The sequence below is a fragment of the Phoca vitulina genome, unplaced genomic scaffold, assembly GCF_004348235.1.
Source record: "Phoca vitulina isolate PV1807 unplaced genomic scaffold, GSC_HSeal_1.0 scaffold91, whole genome shotgun sequence".
Classification (NCBI taxonomy): Eukaryota; Metazoa; Chordata; class Mammalia; order Carnivora; family Phocidae; genus Phoca; species Phoca vitulina.
Window position 1 is genome coordinate 3,175,990 of NW_022589794.1, and position 23,745 is coordinate 3,199,734.

At 42.3% G+C, this 23,745-nt stretch overlaps 2 protein-coding genes across 7 annotated transcripts in view; one reads left to right on the forward strand and one right to left on the reverse strand.

The window, feature by feature from the left end:
* Positions 1 to 4,594, reverse strand: part of ZNF891 (zinc finger protein 891) — a 14,297-nt gene extending 9,703 nt beyond the window's left edge. Inside the window, 2 exon segments of the mRNA XM_032396383.1 lie at positions 3,297 to 3,390; positions 4,412 to 4,594. Coding sequence (XP_032252274.1) covers positions 3,297 to 3,390; positions 4,412 to 4,594 — 277 coding nt within the window.
* Positions 111 to 22,896, forward strand: ZNF10 (zinc finger protein 10). 6 transcript variants are annotated; one of them, XM_032396331.1, is made up of 7 exons: positions 7,887 to 8,750; positions 10,237 to 10,427; positions 11,208 to 11,297; positions 13,451 to 13,577; positions 13,948 to 14,043; positions 18,858 to 18,896; positions 18,981 to 22,896. In XM_032396331.1, exons 3-7 carry the CDS (start codon positions 11,265 to 11,267, stop codon positions 20,318 to 20,320), a joined length of 1,635 nt encoding a protein of 544 aa, XP_032252222.1. In that variant the 5' UTR covers positions 7,887 to 8,750; positions 10,237 to 10,427; positions 11,208 to 11,264; the 3' UTR covers positions 20,321 to 22,896. The 6 variants fall into 6 exon arrangements, with proteins under 6 accessions (XP_032252220.1, XP_032252221.1, XP_032252222.1 ...); XM_032396329.1 differs by lacking the exon at positions 7,887 to 8,750 and adding an exon at positions 111 to 296 and having other exon boundaries at positions 10,326 to 10,427; positions 18,858 to 22,896; XM_032396328.1 differs by having other exon boundaries at positions 7,888 to 8,750; positions 10,313 to 10,427; positions 18,858 to 22,896.
* The last annotated feature ends 849 nt before the right edge of the window (positions 22,897 to 23,745 follow it).

Genomic DNA, 23,745 nt, shown 5'->3' on the forward strand with positions numbered 1-23,745 from the left:
GGGGGGGGGGGCCTCGGCGCGTGCGTGAAGGGACGGGGGCGGGGCGTGTGGGACGGGCCGGGGTCGCAGCGCGAGCGTGAGGGGACGCGGGGCGGGCTGGCGGGCTGGCGGGCGGGTGGGAGGTGAGGAGGGAACTCCCCCCCGCGGAGAGCCGGCAGCCACCCGGACGGAACCTCCGCACCCCGGTGGCCGCGGGGCGCCTGCTAGCGGAGGCCCGGCTCGTCATTGATTTGCCGTTGCTGCTGCCATTGTGACGGATCGCCTACCCCTGCGCGCCTGCTGGGTGCTCGCTGCAGGTATACACGCGCGCGCTGGTGTGTGTTTGTGCGTGTGTGTGTGCGTGTGCTGGGTCGTCCTTCCCGCAGCCCCGGGCTTGCTAGCCTCGTGGTTGTAGGCGGACGATGATTTCCTCAGTGAGAAGTGCTTCCTTCTGGTGTGATTTTCACCCCGTGCGTGAATGACGGTTTCCGCGTTGCGGGGTACTCCTTGACTTCACGTCGTGGCATTAACGGCCCACGGTCCTGTTTGGCAGGAATAGTGGCGACACCCGAGTCTCTGCGGGGATGGCGGGGCCCGTAGGCCGGAGCCAGATACTCAGTGATTCAAAATGAGGTTTCCTCTCGTCCTGCCTTTCTTTTTCCCCAGCTAGGGCTAGCTGTTTAACATTTTGCTTGTGGCTTTTCTAGCATTTGATGAAAAGGATCGTGCTCTTTTTGTTAGAGCAGGAAATTTCTTAGCAGTAGAAGCCTTCCGTTCCTAGGAGAAACCAGACGTGGTTACACTGGTTTTCAAATACATAAACCATTGGATTCTGTTCGTGGAGAGTGTGAGCCGCATGCTGCTTGCTTCTTGAAGAAGGAGGTCTGCTTTCATACGTATAGCTGTAGAAGGGGCTGGATAGGTTTCTATTTCTTGGTCTAGTCTAAAAATACTAAGTTAAATAAACCTTTTCACTTACTGTTGAAGTTATATTGAGTTACTTTCCTCAGAATTTCTTGTATCAGCATCCTCGGTCTTTAAGATCAGGCCAGTTGGTGTGTGGTCTTTTACAACAAAATTCTAAAAAAGCCCTGTATCTCCAGCTCCCACCTCCTTAATCTTTAGTGTGTGTGTGTTTTAAATCAAATAGATTAACTGGAGGTGGGTATGTGTTTAACATAGTTTTATTTTTCAGAGACAGCTCAAGTTTAATGTGTTTTTATTTTTCCTCGATACGAGAGTTGTTAAGCTATTCAGAATGGTAGGTATCATCCGGTATCTGGTATGGTGTCACAGGCAAGGTCAACACCAGCCAGAGTCGGTGGAGAAGGTGAAGCGGTTCAGTTCTTCAATATATTGTCTTTTACGAAGAAGTGAAAGGGAACATGAGATGTCATCCAGAATGCGTGCTGACAAACCTTGTCAGGTTGGCAATGTCGACTGTACTTAACTCTCCAGACAGTTAAATAGCACAACTCCTCCTCTGTCTTGCAAAGCTTCCTGGACGGTGAATTTCACACATTCTTGCCTATTCTTGAAAATTGTTCCCTTGTTCTGTCATTTCTTCTCTCAACACACATTTCTTGAGCTCTTAGCATGTGCCAGCCACAGGGCAGGGATTTGAGATACAGATAAATTAAAGAAGGAAGTCTGTTTATCAGTATTTTATATTAATATTGTCTCCAAATTCCGCTTAGGACAATACCGTATTTACATAGATACAAAGCATACCTTCTGGAAAAGAGACTACAAAATTATTCTTATTAATTAACTATACCCCCGCCATGTGAAAGAGATTCAGTTAACATCAATGAGTTTTTAGTAAAGTGACTGAGAAGGAAATATGTAAGTGAACAGATTGCTTTACTGTCCTCAGTAACAAGCTAACACATGTCTTTTTGGAAGAAAGTCTACTCACAACAGTAATAGAATACCTAATATTAATTTTAACTAGAGATATGCCTGCACTATGTGAGAAAACTTTAAAACCTTACTAGGAGGTAGAAGAATAAAGGATGAATGGGAATGAGACCAGTTCTGTTTTTTATTAAATTCAGTTGTTAAGGAAATATAAATGGAATTTTTTTCAAGAATATCCATGCACTGTGTTCTTTATGTCTTTATCTTCTTAAAAGTGTTATGGAAGTGGCTTATTGCTTTTCATAATTTGGTGAGAAAATGTTTCTGTTAAAGAGAAATACTCCTAGAAATGATGGGTTTCCTTGGTTTACATGACGTAATTCAAACACTGAAGGCTTAGTAACATAGTTTAAAAAACCTTTTAGGTTTTAAGAATTTTTATTTTAAGGAAAAGGAAGCTTCATATTATAACATCTCTGTTTTGCTTACAATACACCTTGACCTGCAGTACTCCTTCTTGCATGTCTCCTATCAGAGTCGTTGTCTCCTATCACATCAACATGTCTTATATCTTCTGGCCACAAAGCAAGGTCAGGACTGGGTGTGGCATAGGCTGTATATGTATCCCTGACACAGTACCAACACCCAGAGCATCATTTTTGCCTCTTTCACACAATACCTCTCTGCTATCTCATTCTTACCTTTTCTCATATTTCATTATGAAAACTTTTGAGCGTACAGCTAAATTAAAAGAATACTTGTAAACCACCCTCCTAGACTCCACCATTAACATTTTACTGTACTTATTTTAACATATATTTATTTCTTCATCAGTCCATCTTTTTTTGGTGTGTATTGAGTAAATTGCATATATCAGTATACTTCCCCTAAATACTTGAAAATGTATATGTGTTATTAATTAGAATTCAGTATTCGTTTAGCTTTTTCTTTTGATGTAAAATTTATCTAAAATGAAGTGCACAAAATGAAAGTACACATTTTCTGAGTTTTCGCAGATGCATGGTCTTTGCCTTTTGTATCTTCAAGTATGTCTTTGCCATCTCTCCTGGCCCCAGAGTTCTCACTCTGTGGCTGCTGGGTCCTTTTGCTAATCATTCCTTGCCCCTTGCACATGCTAAAAACTAGTGAACTTACTCAAAATCTAAAGAGATCCTGTTCTCTTTTATTAGGAAGCGTATACTCCAGGGGTGCCTGGGTGGCTCAGTTGGTTGAGCATTCGACTCTTGTGTATTGTTTCGGTTCTGGTCATGAACTCATGGTCCCAAGTCATGATCTCAGGGTCCCAAGTCAGGCTCCACACTGAGAGAGGAGTCTGCTTGAGACTCTCTCTCCCTTTCCTTCCCCCTCTACCCCTCTCCCTGCTCCTTCGTTCTCTCTAAAATAAATCAGTCAATGTTAAAAAAAAAAAAAAAAAAAGAAGCATACACTTCATATACCTGAGTGAAATGCTGTCCCTGACAAGGTCTTGCCTATCTCTGGGTACTGGCGCTCAAGTACTGGGTCTTCAGATGGAGACTGGAGGGCAGACACCTTGGGAAACAGACACGTAATCTTTGTGGGCGCTCCTTAAGTGTTGGACAAATGCCAGTGGAACAAATACGAAGTTGAAAGCACTATGCTAGTCTCTTAGATTTCGAATGAGATTATCCCAATTCTCAAGTAGTTCCTTATAAGGGAGGTGGACAGTAAGTAGGGTGTTGAAGTGCTAGAATCATGTACAAAGTTCTCCATGAGTACTGGCCAGGGAACAGTTACTCTCTCTGGGACAACAGGAAGGCTTGTCAGAAAAGGTGGCATTTAAATGAGGCCCAGAGATCATGGGGCGAGTGCAGCAGGAATTAAGTTTGAAATGTTGTCAAGGCCGTGAAAGTAGATGGTTGTGAAGCTTGTGTGCTCAGTGACTTGGTTGGAGCCGTGCTGCAGAACCTCTTATGCCCTGGATAGTCTCTTTCATAGCCTTCTGGTTCATACTGAAAGCTTCTTGCAGCCCATCTGTGCCCTGGTGGTAGGCAGAATAATCACTCCCCAAAGAACCAGAACCTGTGGATATATTAATATTGCTATATGGCAAAAGGGACCTTGCAGATGTGATTCAACTAAGGACCTTAAGATGGTGAGATTACCCTGGATTGTTCGGTGGGCCAAGTATAATCACAGAGGTCCATCAGAGTTGGAATAGGGAGGCAGAAGGTGAGCATCAGGGGGAGATGTGACTATAGAAGAAAGGCATAGAGAGAGCTGGTGTTGCTAGCTTCCTGCCTTACAAGCCTCCAATTGATGCCTCCATCTGAGCTTCTGACTCCATCCTTGCCCTATTCTCTCCTCTGGCTCCAACCTGCTTGTCTGTTACTTCCTTCCTCTCAGTCTACAGACTCTCCAGTCCCCAGCACCTCTTCCAGGTGTGCACTTTCTCTTCTTTTTTCACCTCCAAACTTTTCATTCCTTTTGTGGAATTTGTCTGCTGTTGCCAGTGATATATTGAGACCAGTCTCCCCTAATCACTAGTGAACCCTTATCTAACCAATCCTGTACATTATGCTCCTTAACTTACCTGAACTCTTTTAAGTCTCCCCTCCTTGAAATTCTCTCTTCTGGCTTTTGATACACCTCTCTTCCGGATCTTCTCATTCTCTAGTGGGTCTTTCTTTGCCTCCTTCGTGGGCTTTTCTTTCTCTTCTATTTGCTTCCTAAATGTTGATTTTCCCAATAATTTAATCCTGGTCTTACACTTCATTGTACTCTTCACATTATCTTTGGTTGACTTTATATACTGCCATGGTGTCATCTGATAATACATTAACTAACTTTATCAAATCTTACTGTTTCTTAGTGGGCTTTATAAGAATTATTACGTCATAGGGTTGTTGATAAGAATGTATGATCTCACTTAGACTCCTGTCCATCTGCCTACTTCACCTTTATCTCATAGTGGAAGAACATAGTCACTCTCAAATCTATGACAAAAGACCATCCCCTACCCCCCAAATCTTGTTGGAGAATATAGCTGAGTAGTTTGCATAGATACAGATAGAACAGAAATGTCGAAGGCAGATGATACAGCTGGATAACCCTCACATCTACATACGTCTCCTAAATGTCAGTTCTCTGTCCCACTTTCTGAGTTTAAAACCAACCCCATCAGGATGTGAGGACGATCTGGCTGCAACATTTGTCACCCCATTGATCACCAAGGTTGGTTTAACTGATCTGGCCAGGTAGGTGGGTGTCCCCTTCCTCCTTCACTGCTCCACGTGCATCCCTCCCAAAGTTGCAGGTTCAATCAAAGAGGACAACCTTCCCCAATAGAGGAGGACCATTCTTTGGTCAAGGATATACAAGAAGCTGCGCTCCCTGCTAGAACTTCCAAACAAGCTCTCAAGGTCCATTTGTAGGAGAACAAGTTTCCAAGACTCCAGACACATCCAAATGAGGCGCTGCATGTGGCAGTCTGCCTTTCTTTAAAACAAAACAAAAAACAGCCCAGTACCATCATTTCTCTAGTGTCTACTCCTCTTGATACATTGTTGTCATATCGGTCACCCAGGAAACTGGGAGTCATCTTTAACCCCAACCCATCTTCACATCCATATCCATTTGATTTCCAGGATACACCAATCTTTCCAAAGTCTTACAAGCCTCCAATTGATGCCTCCATCTGAGCTTCTACCCTTAGTCCTAATTTGTGTTCCCATCCTCTGGATTATGGTTTTAGCCTTCTTCCTTGTTTCTTTGCTACTGTTATATCTTCCATCAGTCCATTACACAACCGCCCCAAATGCAGGGGAAGCATTTTTAAGGTGCAAATCTAGTATCATTTCTGGGCTTATAACATGTAGGACAGAGTCTGAAAATGGCTTTTTTGTCCTTTTGTGACCTAGGTCTGGTCACGTGCGTCTATGGGCTCCCTTCTGGCTGTTCCCTGCCCTTCACAAGTATGCACCAGCTGCAGTGAGCTCCCTTCCCCATACATCATTGTCTTAGGCTCTGTCTTTGTTTACACACGTCCCCACCCTTCTTTGTCTGCCTAATTAGCTCTAGGACCCAGCCTTGAAATCACCAGGTGGTGCTGGGTGCTATTTTCCGTGCTCCATGACCCCTTGGGCATGCATGCTGTTGTCAGAGCAGTAATCATAGTGGACTGTAGGTGTCCATTTTCAGTGTCTTCAGCTAGACTCAGCTGCTTGCTGTCAGGAATAAATACTGTATTCGTGTTTTTATCTCCTGGGCCTTGTACAGAGCCAGGCGCATAGTAAGTGTCCACTAATTATTTATTAAAATGACAGAAGAAGATCCAAATATATAATATCAAGATAGTAATCAACTTACCAGCTGTTTCCAGCTGTTTCCCTAAACACAAAACTCATCCCAGTATCCCCACATGGCAGTGACAATTGTTACTTTAGAGAAATCAGTTTTGGCCAGTTGCACAGAAAGGTATCAGTGATAAAAGAATCTGATTATTCCAGGGTGCCTGGGTGGCTCAGTCAGTTAAGCATCTGACTCTTGGTTTCAGCTTAGGTCATGATCTCAGGGTCTTGGGATGGAGCTCCACGTCGGGCTCTGTGCTGTGCATGGAGTCAGCTGGAGATTATCTCCCTCTTCCTCTGCTCCTCTCCTGCTCGTGCACGCGTGTGTGCTTTCTCTCTAAAATAAATAAAATCTTGGGGCGCCTGGGTGGCTCCCCAAGATTAAGTGTCTATTCAGTATCGTTAAGCGTCTGCCTTCGGCTCAGGTCATGATCCCAGGGCCCTGGGATCGAGTCCTGCATCGGGCTCCCCGCTCAGCGGGAAACCTGCTTCTCCCTCTCCCACTCCCCCTGCTTGTGTTCCCTTTCTTGCTGTCTCTGTCTGTCAAATAAATAAATAAAATCTTTAAAAAAATAAAATAAAATAAAATCTTAAAAGAATCTGATTATTTCTAAGAAGTGGTAGGATTTAATTAATTGATTAGTTCAAATAGATTTGAATAGTTGCATAGTTTTTTTTTTTTTTTAAGATTTTATTTATTTATCTGAGAGAGAGAATGGGAGACAGAGAGCATGAGAGGGGGAGGATCAGAGGGAGAAACAGACTCCCCGCTGAGCAGGGAGCCCGATGTGGGACTCGATCCTGGGACTCCAGGATCATGATCTGAGCCGAAGGCAGATGCTTAACCAACTGAGCCACCCAGGTGCCCCAGTTGCATAGATTAAATAATGGCTTAGATCAGTGATTCTCAAACTTGGCTTCACAGTTGAGTCACCCAGGGAACTATTTAAAAGAAACAAAAGCCTGGCCCCTCTCTATACAATTAAGTCAGAATCTCTCAGAGAAGGATGGCATGGGATCCAGGTGTCATAATTTATGAATATACTTGGCATTTCCAGCATTCAGTTAGGGCTGAAAACCACTGGTTTAGAGAAAGGTTTGAGTAAGTTATCAGAACTGTAGGTTAAGGGAAATTAGGATGACATGAGACTAATTGCAGGCTTTTTGTGTTTTATATAATCCTAAAATGGGAGAGTTAATGGAATGGACCTTAGATACCTATGTAAAGTAGAGGCTGTACTGTAGTTTTTTTAATAAGATCCGATTGAAAATTTATTGGTGGCCAGAATTTCCTGCTTTCTTAGGCAACCTGATCTATTTCCAGGTGTCATATGATTATAATATTGACTTGTAATTGATTTCTTTGTGACTGCACACATTACTCCTAATTCTGCCCTCTGGAGCAACTCAAAATAAATATCCCTGTTCCACAGGACCTGTAAATATGTGAAAACCATTCTCTTGCTTCCATAAAGTAATTTCTTACACAGTTTAACATCCCTGGTTATTTCAGCCTTTATTCATGTGACATTGAAAAGTAAGTTCCAGGAGCGCCTGGGTGGCTCAGTCGTTAAGCGTCTGCTTTTGGCTCAGGTCATGATCCCAGAGTCCTGGGATCGAGCCCCGCATCGGGCTCCCTGCTCAGCGGGGACCCTGCTTCAGGGAGCCTGCTTCTCCCTCTCCCACTCCCCCTTCTTGTGTTCACTCTCTCGCTGTGTCTCGTCTCTGTCAAATAAATAAATAAAATCTTAAAAAAAAAAAAGAAAAGAAAAGTAAGTTCCAGGAAAGGTTAAGAAACCTCCTAGTAAGTATTGGAGCAGAGACTTGAACCTGGGCAGTCTGGCTGCAGAATCCATGCTATTAGCCACAGTTGGAAATATGCAGTTGAGGTTGAGGAGCAAGGTCGGGATAGAAGACAGAGTGGTCTATTCATGTAGCCGAAACACAGTTCTGTTGTGTGCCTGGCAGTGGGATAGACAGTGGGGATAAAACAAGTAGGTACATTGTGTGTCCTGGAAGTGCCCAGGGGGGCATTGAAAGTGGAGACCGAGAGATGCAGCGAATCATTAGAGAAGACTGAGAACCAAGATACACAGAGGGAAGCTAGGTGAGGAAGGAAGCAAAGTAAATAAAGAGCTTCAAGAACAATCAAAAGGCCAACAGTGTCCTCTGTAATAGATGTCATTGGTGAGAACGGTTTTTAGTGGTGTGGCAGGGCAGAAGCCATACTGCTTTTATGCATGTAAATTTGCATAGAACTGAGATGGAAATCCGTAAGATCTCCAGAAGACAAAGGGGGGAAAACAATAGGAAAGAAAACAGATTCAAAAGAACTGTAAATACAAACATATGGGAAATATTCAAGCCCCGTATTCAAAAGGTGGAAATTAAAAATACAATCTAAGTTTAAAACAACTTAAAAACGCAATGTTTATAGACTTCTGTTTCTGGCCAACATGGAATAACAGGGACAACGGCAACAACAACAACAAAGACAGACAAAATACATGAAACAATCGTTCTAAGACCCTGGATATCAGATGACAAAGGACAGTCATCCCTGGGAGATGGAAAATCAACGAGGTAAGCCTTCTGATTGTCCCAGTTTATTGCCTTGAGAGGGTTTCCAGTTTACAGCAGAGGAAGGAGAACCTGAGGTGGAGCCCAGCAGACTTCCTGAGTCAAGGATGGAGCTGAGAATCTGGGGAGAGCAAAGCAGCTGGAGTTCATAGGACAGACCACCAGAGAGGACAGGTCTGCAGAGGGTCTCCCACGAGTACTCAAGAGCACAGAGCAGCACGTGTGTGTGAGGAAACTCCACAAGGCCAGGGAAAGAATCCTCTAAAGGGTTGGAGGGAATAGTCCTGATATTTGCATGGGGAATACTGCCTGTTACTACTAGCCAGACTGGAAAACTCTCGTAATTCCTGGAACATTGGGAGTGGAACTATTTATGTAAAGCACTGAAAGGAAAATTAACTCTACTTAGAATTCTAAATTCAGCAAAAATATATTTCAACAACAAAGACAAGACAATCAACAGAATGGGAGAAAATATTTGGAAATTATATATCTGATAAGGGTTTAATATATATAGGATATATAAATATATATGTGCTTATACGTAGAATATGTAAAGAACTACAGCTCAATAACAGAAACAAACTATCTAATTTAAAAATGGGCAAAGGACTTGAACAGACATTTCTCCAAGGAGGATATGCAAATGGCTACTAAATACATGAAAATAATACAAATCAAAATACAATGAAATACCACTTCACACCAACTAGGATGGCTATAATAATTTAAAAAATGGAATAACAAGTTTTGGCAAGCATGTGGGGAAATTGGAACTCAGCATCACAACTCACAGTGATGCTGCCACTGTGGAAAACAGTTTTGTGGGTCCTCAAAAAGCTAAACATGCAATTACCATATGACCCAGCACTTCCACTTCTAGGTATAGACCGGAAGGAATTGAAAGCAGGGACACGAGCAGATACTTGTATGCCAGTGTTCACAGCAGCACTGTGCACAAGAGCCAATAGATGGAAACAACCCAGGGGTCCATCAGCAGATGAAGGGACAAACAGAATGTGGTCTCTCCATACAATGGAATATTATTTGGCCGTTAGAAGGAATGAAGTTCTGATTCATGCTACAGCATGGATGAACCTTGAAGACATGATGTGGAGTCACGTAAGCTAGACACAAAAGGACAAATATTGTATGATTCCATTTATATGAGTTTTCTAGAATTGGCAAATTCAGAGAGACAAAGGAGATTAGAGGTTATTGGAGTCTGAGGGGATGCAGGAATAGGGAGTTTGGTTAATGTTTCAGAGTTTCCGCTGGGGTGATGAGAAAGTTTTGGAATTATTAGTGATGGTTGTACAATATTGTGAATGTAATTAATGCCACTGAATTGTACACGTAACAATAATTAAGATAGCAAATTTTGTTAATTTTTTTACTACAATTTTAAAGACTGATAATGTAATTGCCAAAACCATTGGATTGTATACTTTGAGTGGATGAATTGTATGGTATGTGAATTATATCTTAGTAAAGCCGTTTAGAAAAAAAAGGCAAAATGAAGACATTGTCAGACTTAAAAAGCTGAAAGAATTCATTACCAGCAGACCCACATTGCAGGAAATGTTAAGAGATGGCCTTCAGGGAGAAAGGAAATGAAACCAAGTGGAAATCTGGATCTACAGGAAAGGATGAAAAGCAGTGGCAATGGTAACTACGTAGGTAAATATATGATATTTTTCTTTATTATTTAAGTATCTTTAACAGATAATTGATCATGTATTGGTTCCCTATTGCTGTTAACAAACTATCACAAACTTAGTAGCTTCAAAAGCACCCACTTACTGGCTCACAGTTCTGTAGGTGGAAGTCTGACCCTCTCTGGCTGGGTTTTCTGCTCAGATATCCAACAGCTGCTTTCAAGGTGTTAGCTGGCCTGGGTTCTCATTTGGAGGCTCTGATTGTTGGCAGAATTCAGTTACTTGTGGCTGTGGGACTATGATAGGACTGGCTGTCAGCTGGGTGTTGCTCTTAGCTCCCAGAGACTGCCCCCATTCCCTGCCATGTGACACCATCCACCTGCAGGCCAGTAACGGCACATCACATGTTTCTTGTGCTTCTAATCTCTGACTTCCCTTCTCTGATAAGCTGGAGAAAACACTTTTTTCTTATCTGTAAAGTAAGGGTGTTAGATCAAGGCAGGTTTTGTGTCTTGGTTTGTTTTTCTCAAAAAAGAGGATTTGTAGCAGCCAAACCATTAAATTAAAAATGAAATTTTGCATGGAACTCTAGAGACTAAGGAGAAAATGGCAGTCTACATAGTTCTTCATACTCCTGGGAATTTCAGACATTGTAGATATATTTTTGGACTATCTCTGATGTTCTTCTTTGTGTGGTGGGTGTTTGCATTATACCCAGCTGGGTGTGAGGGAGTCTAGGTTGATGATTTATGAAGCCTCCCTGTCACAGCAGACTTTCTTCATGTTTCTTTCTTTTCTCCAGCTTCATCTTCTCAGGATCTCCATTACTCAAAAAAGCATCATCAAAAACAAGGAGGGCATGGAAGCCAAGTCACTAACTGCCAGGTCCCATGTAAGTTGGGCTGCCTTCTTTGTTTTCCAACTGAGAATCCCTTTTAGCTTAAGTTCTGGAGTTCCTTTGCCTAGGAACTTCAGAAATTATATCTTGGACACTCTCCTCTGGGAGACTAGCACTCTTTTGTTTGCTTTATTTGTAGATGTAGTTTTATTCATATGTTATACACTATTCATATACCTTTTATATAAAAGAAATGCACGTTTAACAGTGATGTGGGCAGGAGTCAAGTGGGGTAATATTAAGCACTCCGATAAAATGCTTTGATCCACACTAGGGAATGAAGTCCACAGCACACTTCCTCCCTAAAAAGTTAGGTGGGAACTGGGAATGTTGTGCCTTGAGGGTCTCTCTGGTTCCTGGTTGTCCTAGATGTGGAGCTGGCTACGTGATGCCTCCATGGGGAGCTCAGGCACAAGTTATGTACTTACTTAGGGGTAGCTGCCACCCAGGCATGAGGAGCTTGGAGGAGGGTGGAACCTCTGGGAGCATCCAGGGTGGGAGACTGGTTCCCGTGTGGGTCCAGCTTCCCCTGGAGCATCCTGTATGTATTACCTCTGGTATATTGAAAATCCCACCAGAAAGTGTTGTGGTTTTTGCTCTCAGCTGTGCTACATATTTTGAAGGACTTAAGAAAACTAGTCTATTATATTTACCCAGATATTTACTGTTTTTGTTGCTCATCCTTCATTCTTGAGATTTAAAGTTTCTCTTTGGTAACATTTCCCTTTTGTTTGAATAACTACTTTTAATATGTCTTTTAGAGCAGGTTTGCTGGTAACAAATTCTTTTACTTCATTTTAGAGTATATTTTGCATCATTCCTGAAATATGTTTTCACTGGATATAGAAATGGCTTGACAGGTCTTTTTTTCAGTATTGAAAAAACCATTATTCCCTTGTCTGACCTTCATGGTCTTTGAAGAAAAATCCTCATTCAAGTAAGTGTTTTTTTGTTAAATCAGCATTTCTTTTTTTTTTTTATTTTTTTTTTTATTTTTTAAAGATTTTATTTATTTATTTGAGAGAGAGAATGAGATATAGAGAGAGAGAGCATGAGAGGGGGAGGGTCAGAGGGAGAAGCAGACTCCCTGCTGAGCAGGGAGCCCGATGCGGAACTCGATCCCGGGACTCCAGGATCATGACCTGAGCTGAAGGCAGTCGCTTAACCAACTGAGCCACCCAGGCGCCCTCAGCATTTCTTTTTGATGTAGCTAATGAAGAAGGCCTTGCTTCTGTATCTATTGTTTGTCAAATTACTTTGTTACTATTAAAATATAATCTCTATTTTTAAAAAATGCTATTCAATGTTTAGCAAAGATGTCTTGGATAATTATTTTAGATCAGAAAACATGGTGAGGTTGGTCTCTCTTTTTTTTAAAGATTTATTTATTTTAGAGAGTGCGTGTGCGAGTGGGCAGAGGACAGAGGGAGAGGGAAAAGGAGAGAAACAGACGTCCCACTGAGTGTGGAGCCCGACACGGGGCTCGATCTCACGACCCTGAGATCATGACCTGAGCCAAAACCAAGAGTTGGACGCTTAATCTACTAAGACACCTAGGCGCCCTGATGTTAGTCTCTTAAGCATTAAGTTGTACTTGGACTGAGGGCTGTTTTTTTCTGCCTTGAATTAGGTTCTTTATTTCACAGAATATAAGTGTAGATTAACTTTGGTGTCTGATACTCCTTGCTATAGCTGTTCATAACAAACTTGATTTAAATAAAAGTTCTTTTGGGGCCCCTGGGTGGCTCAGTCACTTGGGTGTCTGACTCTTGGTTTTGGCTCAGGTTGTGATCTCAGGGTCCTGGGATCGAGCCTCTTGTTGGGCTCTGCGCTCAGTGGGGAGTCTTCTTAAGGATTCTCTCTTTTTCTCTCTCCCCCTGCCCCTCCCCCCTAAAATAAACAAACAAACAAACAAATGTTCTTCTGACAGTTTCTAAACCTAGAGCATAACATGGAACTGCTTTTTGGACATTCCTTTTAGGACTTGACCAGAACCCAAATAAGTACTACTCACTTTTGGAATAAATTCTGGTCCATCCTCTTTTCCTGCCCCAGTGCTGTCTGCCTAATCTCTTTTTCTGTCAGTACTCAAGAAGGGAGGGCAGAGATACACATCTGGCTTATTACAGATTTGTTCCATGTTGTAGACATTGGTGACCTTCAAGGATGTACTTGTGAACTTCACCAGGGAGGAGTGGAAGCTGCTGGATGCTGCTCAGCAGGTCATGTACAAAGATGTGATGCTGGAGAACTATAAGAACCTGATTTCCTTGGGTAAGACTAACTTCTGTTCTCAGAGATATCCCCCTGCGATGATTTTGGTTTTTTATTGATCAAAAGGTATGGAGAATGAAGCACATATATCAGAGTGTGAGCTTAGGGTTAGGGACCTAATTTCTTTGGGGCATAGAAGAGGGTTTTGTACTCACTTCTGTTTTTGCGGAAAAAAATTTTTTTGTTTTGATTTGTTGAATTTTAAAAACATGCATATTTTGCTGCCTCTGTAGCCTCCCCTTGTCTACTCTTCAGAGTCCCCCCAGGACTAAGAAGGGTTTGGGGGTTGGGGCTGAATCTGGGATGCTCTTTGTGTCCAGCCCAGAGTTCCCCAACCCCTGTGCAGTTCTTTATCTTTTGCTGTGTACAGGGCATCAGCTTCCCAAACCAGATGTGATCCTCCAATTGGAGAAAGGGGAAGAGCCGTGGCTGGTGGAGAGAGGGATTCACCAGGAGACCCATCCAGGTGAGCACCAGTCAAGAGACATTGCAGCAGTAACCCAGATGAGCTGTTAGAGGCTGGAATACCTGGACATAGTGGTCACTAGTTCTCCTCATTTCTATAGAGAAGACTGAGTTTATTTACCTTCTATTTCCCCATGACCAGTCTTTCTACAGTCTTATCACACATCATTTGCATTCGGAGACAAAGATGTGTTCTTCATGAAAATTATGTTTCTGTTGGTGTACTTGTTTCAGCTCTGTTGGTCTTGCTTTCCTGATTCTTACACTGATTCTAGTGTTCCCATTCTCTTATTTGTCATACAGTCTTTTCTTTCCTCCTTGCCTGCCTTTTCCCTTTCCCTTTTCCTATGGCTTTCCTGCTATATGTAAGCCATGCAGTGGGCTTGGTAACCGACCACTCTTCAGAGTTTGCAGAGGGCTTGCCAGTTCCTGCTGGCTGAACTCCTTTCTCTCCAGAACTGCTGCTCCCAAAACATCTTTTTCTTACTCTATTCTAGCTCTATATTTCATGTTTTCTCAATTTATTCCTATTTTGTTTTCATCTTAATATCTCTAAAATGCAAATCATTATGTGGATTCCGAACATCATTCCTTTCCCCAATTTCCCTGTGCGTTGAATATCTGCTTTCTAGGTTAAGAAATAGAAGGTTGAAGGGGCACCTAGGTGGCTCAGTCGGTAGAGCATCTGACTTCAGCTCAGGTCATGATCTCAGGGTCTTGGGACTGAGCCCCACATCGGGCTCCCTGCTCAAGTGGGGCGTCTCCTTCTTCCTCTCCCTCTGCCCTTCCCCCCCTCTTTGTCTGTCTGTCTCTCAAATAAATAAATAAAATCTCTAAAAAAAGAAAAAAGAAATAGAAGGTTGTTGTTTTTCTTCTTCTTCCTTTATTCTATAGAAGCAGTCTTTTCCCTGACCTGTGTTTGTAAGTGCAGTCCTCTGGCATCTTCCTCTCCAGCCATCTTGGGTGCTGCTGTCTGAGTCATACTGCAGATAACCTCGGTGTGTGGTGAGGCATGTGACTCCACAGGAATCCAGTGTGGCCTAGTCATGCTGTGAGGACCTGTGTTGCCTCTGTCTGATCCCCAGTGTCCACACGTATTTGGTGCTTCCCTGCATCTCGAGCTTTGAGTGTGATGTGAATAAAGTCTGTCAGTCTTAGTTGTCCTCTGTGAAACTTCTTATGACTCATCGTCAAGTGCAGGTCCCTTCCTTTTCTGAGCTTCCACTTTAAGTGTACTTTTAAATATCATAAACTATTTTTTACTTGTTTTACATTTGGTCTTATAGGTGACTGCCTCAATTTTCTGCCTGAAAGACAAGTCCTTCAATATACCGTTAAGAACTTGATCAGCCAGCTGCTTTGGTGCCTTGGGAGGAAAGATTGTTTTGTTTTCTTTCATTTCTCCATTATTTCCTTTATTTTTTTCATTCCTGTGTTCATTCATTTAGGAAGCTTTCCTAGATGTCTCTTGATGACTATCTAAAACTAACTAGATCAACAGTTTAGATTTTTATTGAGAATTTGTTGTCAAAAGAAATACTGAAGCTCCATGTGCTTAAATACATGGCTGTGTGAGCTTCATGATCAATGTGGAAAGTATAATGAGTGGTGGATCTAAAAATGCAAATGGGGGGGGTCACCTGGCTGGCTCGGTTGGTGGAATGTGTGACTCTTAATCTTGGGGTTGTAGGTTCAAGCCCCACATTGGGTGTAGAGGTTACTTAAATAAAATAAAATCTCTAAAAAGAATACAGATGATGAGTTGATGAATGGATGTTATATGTTTTAAGTATAACTCACTTGAGTGTTGTGTTACATAATACATGGACAAATTTTAAAATTTTGATGAAGTAAAGCACCCTATTCATATGTTCAAACACGCCACTCATGGTTGTTCTCCTTTGGTACCCAGCCCTCACTCTTCCTCACACATGTTCATTTTAGAATTTTCCAGTTGGCATTTGTGGTTTGAAAAAACTTTCCATGCAATTTTGATGCCTTGGGTGGAGGGGAGGAGAGGGAAAAGATGGTGCATTTCCTGTCAGAAATCATGATGGCAGTAGACACACACACACACACACACACACACACACACACACACACACAAAATAGGCTGGTATTCAGCCTTAAAAAGGAAGGAAATTCTGCCATCTGCTACAACATGGATCAACATTGAGGATATCATTTAGTGAAATAAGCCGGACACAAAAGAACAAGTAATGTATGATTCCTGTACGTGAGGTTAGTTGAAGTCGTCAGAATCATAAAGACGAAGCATAATGGTGCTTAGCAGGTACTTGCGGGAGGGGAGAACGGGGCCTTACTTTTTAAGAGGTACCAAGTTTCAGTTCTACAGATGAGAAGAGGTGCGGGGATGGCGGCACAACCATGTGAATGTATGGAGTACCTGAGGTGGCCCTTAAAAATGGTTAAGATGGTAAATTTTATGTTATGCCTAGTCTACCACAATTTAAGACAGAAAAAAGGGGCGCCTGGGTGGCTCAGTTGGTTGAGCATCCAACTCTCAATTTTGGCTCAAGTTATGATCTCAGGGTTGTGGGATTGACCCCTGTGTCCAGCTCTGTGCTTAGCAGAGAGTCTGCTTGGGATTCTCTTTCTGCCTCTCTATCTGCCCCCCTCCCCCTGCCCAATAAATAAATCTTTGAAAAACATTTAAAATTAAAACAGAAAAAGACATCAGGGTGGGGAAAAAGCTAGTGACTGACACAATAGTGAAAGAGGATTGGGAATCGTGGGTTCCCACAAAGAAGGTGGCAGTCAGGAGCCTGGCACGGGGATCATTGTCAGGTGAATTACTTTCCTGGTGCTGCCGAGATAAAGTTCCACAAACTGGGTGACATAAGTGTGCCCTCTTAAAGCTCCAGAGGTCACAAGTCTGAGATCAAGGTATCAGCAGGGCCATAGGCCCTCTGCAGCCCCTAGGAGAGGATCCTTCCTTGCCTCTCGTGGCTCTGGTAGTCCCAGGTGTTCCATGGCTTATGAGTACATCATTTCGGTCAGCCACCACCTTCACGTGGCTTCCCGGTGTGTCTTTGTGTCTCCTCTCCTCTTGTAAGGATACCAGTCATCTTGGATTGGGGGCCCAGTCTGTACCAGTACAACTTCATTAATGACATCTGCAGTGGTCCTGTTTCCAAATAAGGTTGCATTCTGAGATACTGGCGGTTAGGACTTCAGTGTATCTTATGTGGGGCACACAATTCAACCCATACACCAGGTAAGAATAGAATATCACCTCACTTGTGTAAGGAGAGGCGGTACTTTGTAAATAGTGTTTTTGGGAGATGTCTGGCTGGCTCAGTCGATAGAGCATGCAGCTCTTGATATCTGGGTTGTGAGTTCAAGCCCCACGTTAGGCATAGAGATCACTTTTAAAAATACGGCTTTTTTTTTCCCCCATAGGTTAAGAACCTAACATTTTGAGCGCCTGGGTGGCTCAGTCAGTTAAGCGTCTGCCTTCAGCTCAGGTCATGATCCCAGGGACCTGGGATTGAGTCCTGCATCGGGCCCCCTGCTCTGTGGGGAGTCTGCTTCTTCCTCTCCCTCTCGCTCCCCCTGCTTGTGTGTGTGCGTGCTCGCTCTCTGTCAAATAAAATCTTTAAGAAAAAAAAAAAAACCGTAACATTTTACCTAAAAGGCATTAGGAGACAAACAGGCTTTTAACCAGGGGAAATAATGTGCAGTAATACACACAGATATAAGCAAAGGAGCAAAAAAGTCCAGGAGAATATGAGTTAGGGGCTAGCTTGTGAGTTAGTGTCCTGTGGTATGAGTCCTGTCAGTTAAGTCCCCCCCCCCCCTTTTTTTTTTTAAGATTTTATTTCTTTGGGACAGAGAAAGAGAGAACATGAGTAGGGGGAGGGGCAGAGGGAGAAACAGGTCCCCTGGCTGAGCAGGGAGCCCAGTGCAGGGCTCGGTCCTAGAACCCTGAGATCATGACCAGAGCTGAAGGCAGATGCTTAACTGACTGAGCCACCCAGGCGTCCCAGTTGTTAAGTCTTGGTGTCTCAGAACAAAGGAATCAAAATACAAGACCAGGAGAATATTAATAATGATTACTGTGGTATTGCTTTGACCATACATGTGTCAGAGTCTGTGACGAGCTCACACCTTACAATACTTAACAATAATCTTACACCACAAATACTGTTGTCTCTTGGATTACAAATAAGCAAGGTGATATTTGAAAAGTTTAACAACTTGTCTAAATTCACCACTAGTAGCATTAAAGCTTCGATTTAGAACCTGTATCTGGATAACTTGTGTCCAGTTGCTTTTCCAGCCTGTCACGTGGCCTTTCCGAGAAGTTCCTGTGCCAGTTATCTGGGCATTACTCTGTAGTGCTTTGGTGGTGTCAAGAACAGGCACTGTCTTGGCATACGGTTGGACTCATGTCTTAGGAATGTGAAATTGGCTGTAGTTGGGAAGAATGCGTGTCAGGGAAGGCCCCAGCAACAAGCAGACACGTTAGGTTCTTGTGTCACTAGATGAGATCATGGGAGTGCAGGCCTCTCTGTGAGACTTCTCTCACTGGCCCCCAGCACTGACTGTCCGACCCCATGTGTCCTACCCAGTCCTGTGTCTTCTTGCCCTCATTGCTCCTCTTACCTACTGCACAGCCCAGCACCTTTCCTGTTTGCTGTTCTTCTCTGCCCTTTCTCACTGTCCATGAAGGCAGCCATACAAGCAGCTCTATACAGTCTACATACTTGTTTCCACATCCCACCATTCAGACCTTAATATGTTTTTTTTTTTTACTTACACAAAAGTTTCTCTCTCTTTTTTTTTTTTCAGATTTGGAGACTGCAGTTGAAATTAAATCATCAATTTCCAGTAAGAGCATTTCTAAAAATAAACAATCCTATGGCATTAAAATGGAAGGAATTGCAAAGAATGATCTCTGGTATTTGTCATTAGAAGAAGTCTGGAAATGTGAAGACCAGTTGGACAAGTATCAGGAAAACCAGGAGAGACATTTGAGGCAAGTGGCATTCACCCAGAAGAGAGTACTTACTCAGGAGAGAGTCTGTGAAAATGGTAAATATGGGGGAAACTGTCTTCTTCCTACCCAGCTGGTATTGAGAGAGTATTTCCATAAACATGACTCACATACTAAAAATTTAAAACATAATTTAGTTTTTAGTGGTCATCAGGAAAGTTATGCAAGTAGCAGTGAATGTGGTCCAACCTTCTGTCAGAACATTCACCTTATTCAGTTTGCAAGAACCCAGCCAGGAGATAAGTCCTACAAATGCCCTGATCCTGTTAACTCTCTTACTAGTGGTACATCCCTTGGTATATCAAAGAGTATACATAGGGAGAAACCCTATGAATGTAAGGAGTGTGGGAAATTCTTCAGCTGGCGCTCTAATCTTACCAGGCACCGGCTTATTCATACTGGAGAAAAACCCTATGAGTGTAAAGAATGTGGAAAATCTTTCAGCCGGAGTTCTCACCTCGTTGGCCATCAGAAGACTCACACTGGTGAAGAACCCTATGAATGTAAAGAGTGTGGAAAGTCCTTCAGCTGGTTTTCTCACCTTGTCACCCATCAGAGAACTCACACGGGAGACAAACTGTACACTTGTAGCCAGTGTGGGAAATCTTTTGTCCACAGCTCCAGGCTGATTAGGCACCAGAGAACTCATACTGGAGAGAAACCCTATGACTGTCCCGAGTGTGGGAAGTCTTTCAGACAGAGCACACATCTCATTCTGCATCAGAGAACTCACGTGAGAGTAAGGCCCTATGAATGTAACGAGTGTGGGAAATCTTACAGCCAGAGATCTCACCTTGTGGTGCACCACAGAACTCACACCGGACTGAAGCCCTTCGAGTGTAAAGACTGTGGAAAATGCTTCAGTCGAAGCTCTCACCTGTTCTCCCATCAGAGAACCCACACTGGAGAGAAACCGTATGAATGCCATGACTGCGGGAAATCCTTCAGCCAGAGTTCTGCCCTCATTGTGCATCAGAGAATTCATACTGGAGAGAAGCCATATGAATGTTGCCAATGTGGAAAAGCCTTCATCCGGAAGAATGACCTTATTAAGCATCAGAGGGTTCATGTTGGGGAAAACACCTATAAGTGTAATCAGTGTGGGATTATCTTCAGCCAGAACTCTCCACTGATTGTACATCAAATAGCCCACACTGGAGAACAGTTCTCAACATGTAACCGGTGTGGGACAGCGCTTGTCAACAGCCCTAACCTTATTCGATACCAGACCAATCATATTAGAGGAAATACTTATTAATATAGTGAATGTGGAGAGTTCTGTACAAAGAGCAATAACTTTCTTTTGCATTGGAAACTCCTTCTGGGGAGAAGCTGTGTAGATGTAATCTGTGCAGAAATGCTTTCAGTCTTGTTACTACCCTTTTGTGCACTAGAGAGCTGGTCCTAGAAGGGGAAATAACCCAAGATTTCATTTTAGTACACAAATACATCAGCTTTTCTTTCCACAAATTCCTACAAAAGCAGTTGTCCTCGGGGCATTCTTGACCAAGCCTTAAAATGCTAAAATCTGAGAAGTAGGTGAGTTGTTGAGAGATTATCCAACTTTGTTACCTTCTTCAAAAAGATAGAGTTGCTACTGCAAAGAATAAAAAATTGATACAGTTACTGTAACAAAAGTGGAAAATAGTATTCCAGTGAGTTAATATGCCCCCCCTTTTTTTTAAATTAATTGTCTTTCTGGGACATTTAGTAGTGTTTACTCTGTTTTGTGTGTCTGATTTAAGCCACATTTTGGTTAGCAGCAGGGAAAATGCTTATAATGTAATGTAGAAAAATAACACATTTACTAGTAATGGTACTTATTTTAAATATATTTGCATGTGGGCAAGAATTGGAAAAGTACCCATGGATAAATGACCAGAAATGATTTGTTAGGTAATGGGATTGAGTTTTATAGTTTATTCCATGTTACTCTGATAATTATTTGAAGATATTTTTAAATATTAAGAAAAAGATATCCAGCTTCTCTATTCTATCATCAAGGACACTCAAGGACCATCTACTAGCAGACTTTCCCATTCTATGTTGTTTAGGGTCATAGTTAGAGTTGCACTCTTTGAGACAGGGTGCTAAAGGCTCCTGGGAATTTAGAAACCGTGATTCTTCGGACATGGGGATCTAGAGGAAGATTAGGTATTTGAGCACACCAGGGAGGGTCCCCATTTGAGTGGGAACAGGTACTTGGGCCATACTTAGAGCAACTATGCTCATGAAATAAACAGCAGTGCCCAAAGCCACCCTCCTTCCAAGGTAGTCCTTTATCTTTATAAAGGAAACGCAGTGGTTAAATGCATAAGCTTGAGCTAGACCACCCAAGTTGAAATCCCACCTCTGCCCTTAACTTGCTGAGTAACTTGGGCATGCTGCCTGACCTCTCTGGGCCTAACTTACAGATCTCTGCTTCTTTACATTAGGGATAATACTTACCTTGTAGGACTGTGGTGGGCATTGAGTGAGTAAACACATAAGCAGTTTAGAATAGTGCCTGATGTATATTGAGTGCTCTATCATTGCCAGCTGTGGTGATCCTGTTACTGTTGTTGCCTCACCTTGGTGTGTGTCATTGAAGTTAAACCTGCTTGAGCGTGAGTAAGAGCTCACAGGGCTCTCGCTTCCCTCCCAGCCACATGTTTCCCTCTTACCTCCGTCAGCACTTGGCCTGAGGAAATCGGTGCCCATATTGGGTGTATTGACTCATTTCCGAGGATCAGTAAACAGCTTTTAATATTGTATACGAAATCATCTTGTTTGTACAGAGGTAATATCTTCTAGGGAGGGGAGCCTAATCTTCAGATTCTGTGATAAGTTCATGCCCCCAAAAAGATTTAGCAGTAGAACCTGTTTTAATTCTCTCTTTCATTCTGTAAATGGATCTCCTGTGTATAGGGACTAGCCATTATCTGCCATTTGCCAGCAAACAAGATATATGTTAGATGCTTAATGATTGATGGTTGAATGATAAATATTTTTGAGACCAAGAGGACAAAGATCTCGATGTCTCTCTCACAGGAAAAATCTAGAAATGATTGCTAGTGTCATGGGACTTGGGAGCCACAGGGAACGTAAGACCATCTAACTCGTACTCTTCATCATACAGTTGAGATGAGGTGAGTTGGCGCAGGTCTCAGGTTTTGAGTGAAGTTAGACCCAGAACTAGGTCTCTGGTCTCTCAGTTACTACTGCTCTCCTCAGTGCTTATATACCAATACATATAATACACTCTTTTTAGAAGGAGTTTTCATGATAAACAGCAGTTCTTGATGGGAGTGGAAGAGTAGCCCCTTAACTTGGCCTCTTAGAGTTTCTGATAACCTATGGCTCAATTTTGCCCAACTGTTTAATGGAGGTACTTCTAGTATCTACCTCAGAGGGCTGTTGTGTGGATTAAGTGAGATAATGTGTGTAAAGTATTTAAAACAGTGCCTGGCACACAAGTACTATATGTGTTACTTACTACTACTATTACTAATGCTAACACACTAAGGAATGTAGGAAGAGAGAAATGTCTATGGATGATCACTAAAATAGTACTTACAACAGTGCAGAATTTGCAGTATAAAATGTATAATATTATGCAGACATTAAAATTATGCTGTTTGTTAACAAGAAAAATGTTGATGCTGTTATGTGTGTTGAAGAAAGCATGATAAATAATTGTTAATATGGAGTAAACTCAAATATATAAAAATAAATGAATTGTAAATAAGTGAAAATGAATCTTTCTCAAAACCCTTAAGGAAGTGGCGCCTGGGTGGCTCAGTCGTTAAGCGTCTGCCTTCGGCTCAGGTCAGGATCCCAGGGTCCTGGGATCGAGCCCCGCATCGGGCTCCCTGCTCAGCGGGAAGCCTGCTTCTCCCTCTCCCACTCCCCCTGCTGTGTTCCCTCTCTCGCTGTGTCTCTCTCTGTCAAATAAATAAATACAATCTTAAAAAAAAAAAAACTCTTAAGGAAATTTGTCAAAAGATTAATAACAGTTAACCTACTTTCTTTTCTCTTTCTCCTTCTTTCTTCCTTTCTTTTTTGTACTTTTCTATTTATTCCAAAGTCTCCTCAACAAATATATACTACTTTTAGGATCGGGAAAACAGTCTCTTCAGTAAGGGAATATTTTCTCTTCCAAAGTTTTCATATTCAAATAAACTACTAGAACCTTAATAAGGAAATTTGACAGCAGATAACTCAGAGGTTGCCAGTGGTTTGGGATGGGAGAGCAACTGATAGCAGATGGGACCACAAGGGAACCATTGAGGATGATCTGTGTCTTGATTGGTGGTGGTTGCATGACTGTACTTGTCTGTCAAACTATACACTTGAAGTGGATCCAGTTTGTTGTATGTAAGCTTTACCTCAATAAAATTGATTTTTTGAAAATATTCAGAAAACCAGGAATTCCTGGGAAATCAGAGAAAATCTGCAGCTCCAAGTTAAAGCTAACAACAATAGTAGTATTTGCTGATTTTATAATTCATCTTCATTTATAGACAGCTTAATACAAGGTAGCCAATCTGCTAAGCCCTTTAATACAATAGATTATTTCTACGTATAACCCTATGAGGAACATATTCTCGCCCCTATGTTTAAGGAAACTAGAGTTTGGAAATTTTAGGTAATTTGCCCCAATATACATGGCTAGTGAAGCTTCATATGAAAAGTAACTAGACA